We start from the raw sequence: 12,996 nt of genomic DNA on the forward strand, positions 1-12,996 counted from the left end.
CTCCCCCTCGTAGCCGCCCAACTCCATGTCTTCCGCGCTACCTTCCTTTGCCCTGGTAAAAGATGATCCCAGACCGAGAGATAGGCAGTGGCACATGGTCTATCTGTTCGTCGGCACGGCTATGCGAACTCATGCAACTCGTTCAACTGCTACACGTCCCCGCTCATGTCCTGCGCACGGCAGCTTTGACGAATCGAATCCATGTGCCACTTGACCTCTAGCCACTGTAACATCGGCACTGGACCCCTCTGCAGCGATCATGCGGGTCCAAGGTTCGGCGCGCTGCAGGGTACAGACAGCCTTCATCGAGTCAAGACTATATGCCAAGCCTCATGCACGTCACCTGAAGAACGCTAGTGCTAACCACCATGGTCTCATTCTAGATGGTCTATGGGCAGCCTTCTCTTTCTAGCTGCATGGGGTGTCCTGATGGGTCCGATACAATATGGTAAGCAAGCCTTATTTGCACCAACATCACCTCAAATCCACACCCTTCCATCTCATCGTTACCCTTCCACACCCACTCACAGAGTGACTGCATTTGCCCTTTACTAATCCCACCTCTAGTTCACCACCTTATCTCCGGCCCCAGACTTCCGTTCACCGCCGCGTATTTTGGCAGCATCGTCCTCACGCTGTATTTCTCCCTAGGTGTAAGTCCATTTCCTAGCGTATTAATCCCTGCAACATGTCAACCCTGGTGCTTTCTGCCCCGAATCCCTGTCCGCGTGCCCCTCCTATTCCACGCCAGTCCTTATCGATTACACTCCACCCAGCTCGCCCTCGCTGACAATGTTCGCGTGACTAGCTGCATAGCACCCTTCTCACCTTCATTGCGGCTGCCGCTCAGCTAGTTTCGCTTGTTTGGTACATCGTCTCCTACTTCCCCATGGGCTCCTCGGGTCTACGTTTTGCTGCGCGCTTTGGAGGAAACCGCGTCGCCGCCTGGATGAGTGACTAGGCTCTGCTCTTGAAACCTTGCCGGCGCCACGCTCGATATTGTGGCTATGCCCCTCGTACGAATACGGGCGTGTCGTCGCAATGCGACGCGTGTCGGACAATACATGAGGACGTCTGGCAGGGCTGTATATTGCCCTTGTACGCGAAAGAGTCGACTTGCCAGGATCTCTCAATGTCATGTTCCAATCCCATCACGCTACATAGTCACATATACGCCTCTCTCCACGCCTCTTATTGCTGCATCCTGATTGATCGGCTGGCGTGGTGCTAGCGGCACACTGAACGAGGCGGCAATCAGACTAGCACCTAGCGCGCCGTGTCTGCATTGCACTGGTGTATTTAGAAGCTTCAAGTGCTATCGCCTACGGCCATTCTGAATCAAGCTGAGAAGCAGAGGGTCGAATACAGGTTGTTCCACGAAACCAACATATCTGATACATTTCTCCGAAGCATGAGTGAGCTTGTCTCATCCACGCCCGACCAAGCCTTTCTAAATTAACCTATCTGGTTGATCACTTGCCCAAATGTTCTCCCCTCGTGGCTGTTCGGACTTGTTCTTGGCCGTGCCGATCTGTAGATTACCTTTGCTTACGCAAAGATTTGTTTTTTCTCCTTTTGAGTTGGAGAGTCTCACGGAATACCCGACTCACGACATCTGTGGCATGCACGACGGGTGAGAGGTTGCGACCGATCAGCGCAGGGTCAGCGCCGTCTAAGGCAGGGTGATGGCCGATCAAGGCAGGGTCCCGAAGGCGTCGTCCAAAGGCCAAATGGGCTGTGAACGGCTTTCGGCGCCATATGGCAACATCTGCGCTGATCTTGCAATGTGCGCTTGTTCGCATGCGTTCGGCGGGTGGATGCATATAGTTTGTATGCGAACGGCTCGTCAGTGTTATCGCAAATCGCGCAAGACGGAAAAAGGCGAGCGCACACGCCTCCTCCGTCCTTGCCCCTCCCCCTCCCCCCCTCTATTCCCCTCCACCCCTCTCTGTCCGTTTCCTCGGTGAACTCCTCCCACGCAGCCATGGACAGGAAACGATCATGTACTAAAACGTTTGATCGTCTCAAGCTAGGGAGAGATGGCGGGAGCGCGAGGGGGCCTCGTGATCTACATAGTCGACCCGAGTTAGGGTGGGCCATGTTATCATGAAGCGATGAAGGTGTGGTGGTGGTGTCGCAGCAGCCCAGCCCAAGTTGCAGGGGGGGGGGCACAGTAGTAGCGAATGAGGATTTCCCCGCACCATTTAGTCCATTTGAGCGCTTACGCGCCAACCCACGGCGCAATGCGCAATCCTAGAGAGAACAAGAGAGAACAAGAGGGAGAGCGAGAAAGGTGTGGCAGGCATTCTTGGTTCCAAACTGCCCCTGCTAAACCTGTCTCGGCCTTGGTGCAGAAGGAGGACACACACAGTCTTATCCAGCAAGGCGGGTATGCCGCTGTCGGCAAAAAAAAACCCTCCCCTTATTTAATCGGCGCGAAACGCGGGCCCTGGAGAATATTCGTTTTGCATTCAAAAGTCGTCCTTCTTCTCTAGTCAGCATGGTATACCTGTGCATGGGGCCCAAGGTGGCCCGACATGGCCCGACGGGTGTGGATGAGATGACGACATGAAAAATGGTTTTATTATTAAACTGTCAGTTCGCCACCTTTTTTAGATTTTAATAGTCCCCCATCACGAGTAAGTGAGCGAGCGGAGTGGGGTGGTGAGAAGACGCGACCGTGCTCTGACGGGGCGCCTGCCCGATGTTATCGTACATACGAAGTAGGCGAGTCCAAGCAAAAAAAAGAATAGTAAACAAAAGATGACAATATGGTAATATCCAACGGTTTAAGGGAAAAAAAGGACCGAAATCACTTTCACTTATTAGAGAATTGCACACATGACACCTCCCCCTATTGTTGACACAAGAGAGAGATGGAATTCTAGTTGCATACCAGTTTTTTTTTAACACTTGAGCATGGAAGGGAAAGCAAGGTATGGGAGCGGGGAATTTAGCGGTGTGAGAGCCCAAGATAACTACTAGTTTGATCCATTTTTTGGGTTCTTAGACAATTTTCTTTGCTTTTTTTTACAATCTGACAGCACGACGGGGTGTTTTTTTAGTAGCTTTTTTTTGCCCCCGCGTGCGCGGTTGCTTTAGGTTGCAAGTTTTGGTGGCAAGATGACTTTTTCTTTTTGCCCGGTTGCTAGCTTGAGCAGGTTGTCCAGAATTCCCGGAATATTTTGTCTTTTTCTTGATTTTTACCGATGTTTGGCTATATATTGGAATTCCACATGTTTTTTTTGGTTGTAGTCAGAAGGTTAATGTCAGCTTTCAATAAGTTCATTGTCGTCTATTTTCGGGTTCGGAGAGGGGAGGCAAGAATCCAGACTGGGCTTGTCTGACAGGCAATATTCACCGAGCCTTGGCTCTCTCTCGTTTACGAAATGTTCAGCTCTTTGGTTTGCTTTCAATTTATGGAAATTCAAGCCACGTGAGCTGTCTTTGTGTTACGCGATCTTGTGTTGGGTTGGGCAATAACCCCTCCCTCCCTTCCTCACCCTTCCCATCCACACACACACACACACACCCCTTCGTTTCCGCAATATCCGTGGAGCAACCACGCAGACTGGGCTTCTCCGCGATACGCGAGTGAGATGTGTGTTACGAGCGGAGGCGCTGACCTACGCTTCCACGTCCGTATCACATAGGCGAGATCCGTCACACGTGTGCGTCCAGGCTGTGGTGCTGCCACAAAGTTGCATATAGGGCTGAAAGAAGGTTAATTGTGGCGTCTTATTGTGGCCGCCAGAAACGTTCTCTTGCGCAGGACTGTGAAGAGAGAAAGGTGATGGGGGTTTGGAATGGGCGCCGTACGTGCTTGAACGGTGTGACCACAGTCTGGCTGGATCAAAAGAGACTTGGATTTTAGCTGCATGTGAGGCGTATTGACTGGGTGCCGTTTGGTGTTGTGGACGCCGTCGCGACCGCCCGACCGACCACCCTTCTAGAATCACACGTGTGCGTCGTGATGTAAATGTGCGGAGAGAACTAGACGTGAGTACTTGGATTTAGCTGCATGAGGCGTGATGGCTAGATGGATGACCTTTGGTGTTGTAAACGCCATCGCGAACGCCTTCCAGAATTACACATCTAGGTAATGCGGTAAACATACGGAAAGACTTGGAAGTGAAGGCTTGAGAAGACCGGAAACAACCGGGTGCGGCTGACTGGCTGACTTGTGACTATTATAACAGCTCTCTTCTACCACTGCTACGTAATTCCTTACTAAAGGTGACATGTCCGCCTCCGATCGGACTCTCCCCTCATTCGTAAGGCATCACAAACGTCTGTCTGCTAGCCGTTGAACTACTACCGTAGTATGTATGCACAGAATCTTCCCCACTGCAGCCTCCGGTAGCCAATAAGTGTCAACCAGAATCTGCTGTTTATCCGTTGTCGTTGCATCGGAGAGTACTAAGCACCACGCACACGTAGTAGAGCTACCCCACTCCGACTCACGTCGGCAGTATACCTCCAGACACCAACCGTGTACAATTCCATTCGACCATTACCCGCAAATTCCGGAACACGGAACAACTCTCCCAATGATTGGGCAATGTATGACAAGATCCAAAGAGGGGTGGGGTCACCGGCGTGATGAGTGCGACACAAGCTCTTGCATGAAGCTTGTGGGGTCGGCAGATGGTGGGGTAGCAATTGGGGTAAATGAGAACTGGTACACTACTTGTACGCCAGGCGCTCCCATATTTCTCCTCCGACTCCATCTGCACCATCGTGAGAAATAGCGGTGAAGCGCGCAACCCCATCTTTTCGCTTTCATTGGTCTCGACAAATTGCACCGGAACGATTATCGCCACCAAGACGTAGCCACCATGCCCGAACAGCTTCAAGACCCGAAGGAGTACCAGAATATCTTCCACTGGGCAGAGACGCAGAAGGACGGCGCTATACCTTCGTTCGGAACTAGGAAGAACGACCCTTATGAGGTGAGCTGACTAGGCGAACAAGTGGTCATGTCGGAGCTTGCCCGCTGACGGCTGGCCTATTCGCAGTATCAATCCGGCTTCGGAAACAGCTTCGAGTCCGAGGCAGTCCCAGGTGAGCAGGAGCCCAAATCTGATAAACTGTGCAGCCGGCTAATCGGTGGGGTCCATACAGGCACTATTCCCAAGGGTCAGAATAACCCACGATGTGTCAGATTTGGACTCTATGCGGAGCAAATGACCGGAACGGCCTTTGTGGCTCCCAGGCATCTGAATAAAAAGGTTATACCAGTAAACCAAGGTAGCCAATATACGTGCTGACGCGTCATTTTCAGGCTTACCTCTACCGGGCGCGACCTGCTGTCGCTCATCAAGGATTTGTAAGAGCTCTCTTTTCTTTGACCGATCGGTGAGGTCGGACACGGAATTACGCCTCACGTCATATTCGGCCCGTTTCTGGTCCTCTCAGAACAAACATGACCTCAAAGTGTCGGAGGATGTGGATGGCGCAGTAGCATCAAGTGGCGGTGACATTTTTACATGCGCTGACACATGCTCACAGACCGATTTGCCAGACAATGAGGATACGGAGTCCAACTTCCTCCCCTCCAACAAGCGAGTCCATGTTTCGCCTACGCAGCTAGCTTGGCTTCCGTTTGACATCCCTAAGGATGGAGATATTGATTTTATTTCTGGCCTCAAGACTATTGCTGGCTCGGGTGAGCCAACACTACGTGAGGGTCTAGCAGTGCATACGTATCTTTGCAATGCGAGCATGAACAGGAGGGCCGCAGTGAACTCGGATGGAGACTTTCTGATCGTGCCTCAGGAGGGAGCATTAGACATCCTGACTGAATTTGGGCCCATGTATGTGCAACCAGGTGAAATTTGCGTCATCCAACGGGGACAGCGATTCAAGGTCAAGGTCGAAGGACCAACCCGAGGCTACATCTTGGGTAGGTCGACTCGAGTCTCGGAATTTACTTGACGCAAACTGATGTGATGCAGAAATCTGGGGATCGCAATTCCAACTTCCAGAGCTCGGCCCACTAGGAGCCAACGGCCTTGCCAATGCTCGAGACTTTTTGCACCCCAAGGCAAGATACGAGATTGAGAAGGCGTCATGGGAGATTGTCTACAAACTTGCTGGAAAGTTTTTCGTTAGCAAGCAGGAACACTCGCCGTTTGATGTTGTCGCGTGGCATGGCAACTATGTTCCGTTCAAGTACGATTTGACAAAGTTTGTCAATGTTGGCTCAATCTCGGTTGATCACATTGATCCTTCCATCTTCTGCGTCATTACGGCTCCCTCTCGCGATCCAGCTGCGCCGCTCGCCGACTTTTTGATCTTCAGTCCACGATGGGATGTGGCTTCACACAGTACGTTATGAGCATCTGTGAGAAAGGACAAGACTGACTATTGCCTAGCATACCGCCCACCATACTACCACCGCAACGGCGCCTCTGAGCTCATGGGCTTGATCTATGGAGAATACGCAGGTCGTTCCGACGAGTTTCAGCCCGGAGGTGTCAGTTTTGAGTGTGGCTTTGTGCCTCATGGTGTCGCATACGAGGAGGTAAGTCAACATCAGTGAAATTTGATGAGCAATGCTAACAGCTCCCAAGTTCAAAGCTGCGAGCGCGCAACCACCGCCTGAGATGCAAATCTCAAAGGGCGCAATCGCCTTTATGATGGAGAGCTCGAGGATGTTTACCATTACCGATTGGGCATGGAACAGCAACAAGAAGCACGAGCACAACCCCAGGATGTGGTGAGTAGTGAACGGAGCCATGATATATACGAGCGCCTTACTGACGTATACCTAGGGACAATCTCGTCGACAATTTTTCGACACACGAGGATGAGGTTGAGAAAATACTGGCTGAAGGCGTCAAGAAACTTTCATTGTAGTGTATTTAGATAGCGAAGTCCCGTAGAAAACAAGCAAAGAAGTTTTCTCTACATGATTCCCACATTGACTTGAAAATGATATGAAAATGATAAAGGCTTGTTCATCACAAGTCAACTATGACTCTGACCAAAAAGGCTAGTGTGTACCCCACCCGCGGGAGTCAGGCACCAAGGCTGTGATCTCATCGCGACCAGCTGAAGCAATTACTACACACTGACCTCAAAACAACTGCAACTTGCGCCCTCTGCCGTATTCGCTAGCAAGGGCTGAGCTTTGGTATGAAATTCCCTTTCTAAACTGACTCATCGCGACTGCACTGCCCACATATTTTCTGTTTTGTTCTTTTCTACGGCAATGCGCGCCACTTTTATAGTACAATATTCTCCCCGCCCTTGCACATTGTCGCATCTGTACGCAACCTCCCTTCGCTCACAAGTGTCGTTATCCCAGATTCACCTTTCCGTCCTTGCACGACCCCGACCACATATCCAAAAGTATTTCATCCCCCGACGTTCGTTTGCGTCCACGGCAATCATGGCGCACCGCGAGAGAGCGCCATACGTGCCGCAAGACCCAAAAGAGGTCACAGATTTGGTCCACGCTCTCGAGGCACACAAGGGCAAGAAGGGAAAGGGTGGTTTCTCAGTTAAAAAACACACATTTCCACTCCCCAACGGCCGAACTGTCGACTCATGGAAAATGAACGATTGGGACTACAAGAAAGAGAACCTCCCCACGTATGCGCGGGGACTCTTCACATACAAGAACATGCAGGGCAACTACGAGATTGCAGTCAGAGGGTACGACAAGTTCTTCAACCATGGAGAGATTCGGAAGACGGAATGGAAAAATGTCGAAAACAACACACGGGGTCCGTACGAGCTGAGTGTGAAAGAGAACGGGTGTATCATCTTCGTAGCTGGCCTAGACGACGACACACTACTGGTCTGCAGCAAACACTCTACAGGCCCTCGGGAGGGAGGTCTCAGTCACGCTGTTGCGGGCGAGCAGTGGGTTGAGCGTCATGTTGCGAAAGTCGGCAGGACCAAGGCGGAACTGGCGCGTACTCTTCGATCCATGAACGCGACACTAGTAGCAGAGCTATGCGACGACGAATTTGAAGAGCATGTGCTGGCATATACTCCCGAGCAGGCTGGTCTCTACGTACACGGCATCAACCTGAACCTACCTGACTTTGCTACATATCCTGGCCATCTGGTCGACAAATTCGCCGAAGAGTGGGGCATGAAGAAGGTCACATACGTAATCGAGAATGACATCAAGAAAGTAAAGGCCTTCTTGGATAAGGTTGCGGAGACGGGCAACTACGAGGGTCGCGACACAGAGGGTTTCGTCATCCGCTGCCAGGCACGCGAGACTGAGAACGCACCCTATGTGGATTGGTTTTTCAAGTACAAGTTCGAGGAGCCATATCTCATGTACCGTCAGTGGCGCGAGTGCACTAGAGCCCTCATCGCAGGCAAAGTGCCGCGTTACAAGAAGCACGAGGCAATCACCAAGGAGTACCTTGACTTTGCGCGCTGGAAATTCACCCAAAACAAGACCCTGGCAAAGGCTTATAACGAGAATCACGGCATCATCAAGATGCGTGACGAGTTCTTGGCCTCGCGTGGAACTACTGGTGCTGAAATCATTCGACAAGAACTGGAAAATGGGGCTGTTGAGAGCAAGAATGCAACTAGGAATATTGTGCTTGTTCCTGTTGCAACTATTGGGTGCGGAAAAACGACCCTGGCTCTCGCTCTAGTCAAGCTGTTTGGATGGGGTCACTTCCAGAATGATAATGTCAAGGCCAAAAAAGGTCGTGGCCAGGTCTTTGCCGACACGATTTCTTCGCTGCTAGTCACGAACCCAGTCGTCATTGCTGATCGCAACAACCACCAGAAGCGCGAGCGAGACCAGCTCATCAACGACATCTCCAAGAACGTGCCAGATGCGCGCTTCGTTGCATTGCATTATGTTCATGACCGCCACAACTACGACCGAATCCGAGAAGCAACACGGGCGCGTGTGCTCGACCGTGGCGATAACCATCAGACCATCCAAGCCGGCTCAAAGGGATCAAGTGAGATTATTGAGATCATGGAAGGTTTCATGCATCGCTTTCAGCCAGTCGATCCTTCAGATAGCCCAGACGAACTCTTCGATTTGGTCATTGACTTAGACCCTACTGTTGACTCGCGCCAGAATCTTGAGTCAATCATTGGAAGAATGTTTGAGACATATCCAGCTCTATTTGCCGATAGGCAGATGCCGACTGACCCCGATATGGACGCTGCTATTCACTGGGCTTTGAACGACTACACGCCGGACTTCAAGATGGACCTATCGCGAGGAGGCAACGATAAAAAGGGGAACCAGAACAAACAAAACAATCAGAACAACCAGAAATCTCAACCAGTGGCAAAGTCAAAGAAGGCTCCACGCATGGAGTACTTCTCCGTTCGTCTCAACACCAATCGCGTCAACGCAGTCCTCGACGACCTCTTCAAGGACAAGGACGCCATGACCGCCCGAATGTACAACCAACTCAAGCAGAGCCGCCGCGTCCAGAACGAATTCCACGTCACCCTCATCCACCGGGCCTCCGCATCCGAAAACCAAGAATACTGGGACAAGCTTATCAAGCTCCACGAAACCATGCAAAAAACAAACATGGAGGGCTCGTGGGAACCAGAACTCGGCAAGTGCGACGTCCAACTCGAACGCCTCATCTGGGACGACCGCATCATGACCTTTGTCGTGCGTCTCAATGGCTCCAGCACCTTTCAAATTGAGAGTGATGCTGGTACCGCAACCGAGGAGCTCGCTTTCACAACCGCAAATCCCATTGCCCATGTTACTGTTGGTACTGCAGCACCTAGCATCAAGCCTATGGAGAGCAATGCGCTGCTGCAGAAATGGGTCAATGGGGGCTCCGGAGGTCAGACTGGGATTGGCGAGTTGAGCGTCAAGGGTAATGTTGTGCTTGAGGGAAGTGTGAGGGGTGTGCTTGGACGCATGTAGGGCTGGTGGACACTGCGCGCTGCTCGGAAGGAGAAGAAGAAGGAGAGGGAGAGGGAGAAGGAGAAGGAGGAGGAGGAAGGGGGGAAGAAGAAGTGAGGGGACTTGAAGGGAAAGAAACAGTTTCTGTAAAGGAGGTGGTGGAATCAAAGGGCTTTTTTTTGTTTATAGCATTAGCTTATGGTGTTTAGGCTGACATGTCGAACAGCGGATACGGAGAAAGCATTGAATCATGGCTCAATCACAATCGATATTGTAGTTTAACTCCAAATCAATAGAATCAAATTACTCTCAACTCTCCGATTCCCTTCCCTCATCGCTAATACGTAGCAGGAAACACGCCCACCCTCCCTCCATCCGTCAATTGCACAGTCCCATTCACATACGCGCCTCCTTTACCCACCAAAAAAAGCATTAACCCACTGATATCATTCAGCCCGCCCATCCGCCCCTGCGGTACCTGACTCGTCCCATATACGGGCGTAATATCTGCCGTCATATCACTTGGATAAGGGCCAGGGCAGACAACGTTGCTTCTGACTCCCCACTCCGCCAGGAACGTCGCCATCATCTTGCCCAGGTGCGCGGCAGCGGATTTACTGGCGTTGTAGGCGAGACCGGCGGAGACCCAGCGCATGTACGAAGCGACGGATGCGACGGTGATGATGTGTGCCATGCGGTCGTCGTCGGTGTCGATACCGGCGGCCACCAGCTTCGATGTGTCGCGGGCACGCGGGTTCCCTGCGCCCGTGACCTTGCCTGGTGCCCATCCGCGGCGTGTGTTTGCTGCTTCGAGTAACGGGAGGAAAGTCGCGGAGACACCGATGATGGATTGTGTGTTGATTGCCATTGCGGAGGTCCAGCCGGCGTAGTCGGATGTCATTGCGTCGGCGAGTTCGTGGATGGAAGATGCTTTGTAAATGTCCTGACCGTTTCTTGGCCCAAGGACGCCCGCATTGTTGATTAGCACGTCGACGTAGCCTACATCTTTTTTGATCTGCTCAGCGGCGGCCTTGACGGACTCGAGGTCTGTGATATCGCAGACGATGTCGTTGAGAACGGAGGTGCTATGGGGTTTGTATGCTAAATCCGACTGGAGTTTGGAGATGGCGTTGCGAAGGACGTCTTGTCGGCGGCCGAGGATATAGATCTTCTCAGCGCCGCTTTGATAGAGTGCTGAGGCAATGGCGAGGCCGAGACCTGTTGGTTGTTGATGAGCCTTTTTGCTGGAAATTCACATGGCGAGCGACTGTTCAAAGGGGAGAGGCGCGGGGTAGTACAGCGGGGTAGTTTAGAGCTTGAATAAATAACGTACCGGTACCGCCGCCGGTAATGACTACTACCAGCCCCTTGGCAGAGAATAGATTGTTTAGTTGTATGGGTGCTGTGACGTCCATGGTGGCCAGTCCGATTTGAGAGTATTGTAAACGTTTGAGACTTGGAGAAAATGGCAGCTTCTATAGTGAGAAAGTCCACTCCGGGTTATTACTATGCCGAGCTAGAGCGAGATGATTGCGTCACAGATGGAAATCGGCCGCGGTTGGAGATGGACAGGACGCGACGCGTGTGGTTCAAACAATGGGGTATCATTTACGCCGTTAGAACTGACAAAACTCCTTTTCCTTTCCCTTCTTTTACTCCATGACAGCCTAGCTAATGCCTCCAACAATCTTGAGTCCCAGGTTGTCGGCTGAATAAGCCAGTGTGTATCGGCATGGATGCCATGCGACGTGCGCTGCGGGCGTGGGAACGTCGATGGTGTGTACAATCTCGCCTGACTCAACGTGTGCAATGCGAATCTTCTTCTCTTCCTTGTCGTCGGAGCCAGCTGTGATGTAGCTGCCATCAAATGAGAAGTCCACGCTCTTAACGAGGCCTCCTGTCAACTCCAAGGTTCTCACGCAAATCCATTCCTGTGTATCCCAAAGTGAAACCAACGCGTCTCCTCCACCAGCTGCCAGGTATTCGCCGCTAGGTGACATGGAGACAGCATAACATGCAGAAGTATGGGCGTTTAGTGTGAGAGCGTTTTCGAACGACGGATAGCGTAGTAATCTAACGCTTCCATCACCAGCCGTGGAGTAAAGGTGGTTACCAGACCAATCAAAGACACACTGGTTGGTCTGGAGGGGCTGGCGGTGCTCGGAGATGATACTAAGAGCTGCTCTATCGACATTGACGAGCAGATTGTCCTACAGAAAAGTCAGTACATGGCCGAAACAAAGGCTAGCCTACTAACCTTTCTTCCTACGACGATTTCATTGCCATCTGGTGTCCATGCAAGCGTAAAGGGCTGCTCGCCGACCTTGACCTCTCCCACACTAGCCTTTGAGCGAATGTCCCAGAATCTGACCATACCATCGGTACCGCAGCTTGCAAGCTCATTCTCATTGATGGGGTGGAAAGATACGCGTTCGAGATTGGTCAAGGGAGGCGCATTGGGTGTACGGAGCTCGGTCGAGTTCTTAACGTTAGTCTTCTCGGGATTCCATATGCGCAACGTCTTGTCTGCAGCTCCCGTAGCGATAAAAGTTCCAGAGGCGTTCCACGATATCGAGCGGATGTAGTGCGACGACGACACAGCGGCCGGGCGCACGCTGTCTTGGTAGACGGATGTCTTGAGTTTCTTAAACGCCGCCTCGAAGTCGTCTTTCTTGATAGGACGCGCGCGGACTGGGGGAGGCATCTTGGCTGTACCGTAGCTGGTTCAGCTTGCGGTTGGTGGTTGAGACTTTGGTCATGACGCGAAGCTCCAGTCTCACGGGCGGACCGTGCTTTCCCCAGCATCTACTTCCGCCATCGTACCTGAAATGAACCCAACGAGAGGTCACGCAACAAAAGTATTTTTGTAAACTTCAAAAATAGAGCTCATGATTACTATGTATCATATGGTGTCTGTGCATCAGACATAATCTTATATCTCTTGCATCAATGTAGTCGCTCGGTATGAGTCTGGCCTCGGAAGCTATTAATAACATGACTTATTTTCAAAGTATTCTAACAAATGGAAGGTAAGAGAATAGAAACGCAGGTAACGAATCTTTGGTGAGTAAAAGCTGGTTTTGATAGAGTGTTCTAAAACTTAGGCCGCACTCCTGCGTAATTACTAT

At 51.5% G+C, this 12,996-nt stretch overlaps 4 protein-coding genes across 4 annotated transcripts; 3 read left to right on the top strand and 1 right to left on the bottom strand.

Annotated features, from left to right (window-relative positions):
* Positions 1-566: 566 nt before the first annotated feature.
* Positions 567-961, top strand: COCCADRAFT_101644 (uncharacterized protein; the record flags this gene model as incomplete). The annotated part of the gene is made up of 2 exons (XM_007716214.1): positions 567-653; positions 809-961. Coding segments are annotated over 2 exons (240 nt in total), but the record flags the coding sequence as incomplete, so codon positions are not given.
* A 3,877-nt stretch (positions 962-4,838) lies between these two features.
* COCCADRAFT_101645 (uncharacterized protein) lies at positions 4,839-6,861 on the top strand (the record flags this gene model as incomplete). The annotated part of the gene is made up of 9 exons (XM_007716215.1): positions 4,839-4,952; positions 5,019-5,064; positions 5,125-5,231; positions 5,285-5,329; positions 5,512-5,905; positions 5,958-6,329; positions 6,378-6,526; positions 6,576-6,721; positions 6,777-6,861. 9 exons carry the CDS (start codon positions 4,839-4,841, stop codon positions 6,859-6,861), a joined length of 1,458 nt encoding a protein of 485 aa, XP_007714405.1.
* Positions 6,862-7,396: 535 nt separating this feature from the next.
* Positions 7,397-9,889, top strand: COCCADRAFT_101661 (uncharacterized protein; the record flags this gene model as incomplete). The annotated part of the gene is made up of 1 exon (XM_007716216.1): positions 7,397-9,889. The coding sequence occupies one exon, from the start codon at positions 7,397-7,399 to the stop codon at positions 9,887-9,889; it is 2,493 nt and encodes an 830-aa protein (XP_007714406.1).
* Positions 9,890-10,205: 316 nt separating this feature from the next.
* COCCADRAFT_101685 (uncharacterized protein) lies at positions 10,206-12,572 on the bottom strand (the record flags this gene model as incomplete). Its single annotated transcript, XM_007716217.1, has 4 exons — positions 10,206-11,086; positions 11,202-11,340; positions 11,554-12,078; positions 12,126-12,572. The coding sequence occupies 4 exons, from the start codon at positions 12,570-12,572 to the stop codon at positions 10,206-10,208; spliced, it is 1,992 nt and encodes a 663-aa protein (XP_007714407.1).
* Positions 12,573-12,996: the final 424 nt, after the last annotated feature.

Source organism: Bipolaris zeicola (assembly GCF_000523435.1).
Source record: "Bipolaris zeicola 26-R-13 unplaced genomic scaffold scaffold_131, whole genome shotgun sequence".
Lineage (NCBI taxonomy): Eukaryota > Fungi > Ascomycota > Dothideomycetes > Pleosporales > Pleosporaceae > Bipolaris > Bipolaris zeicola.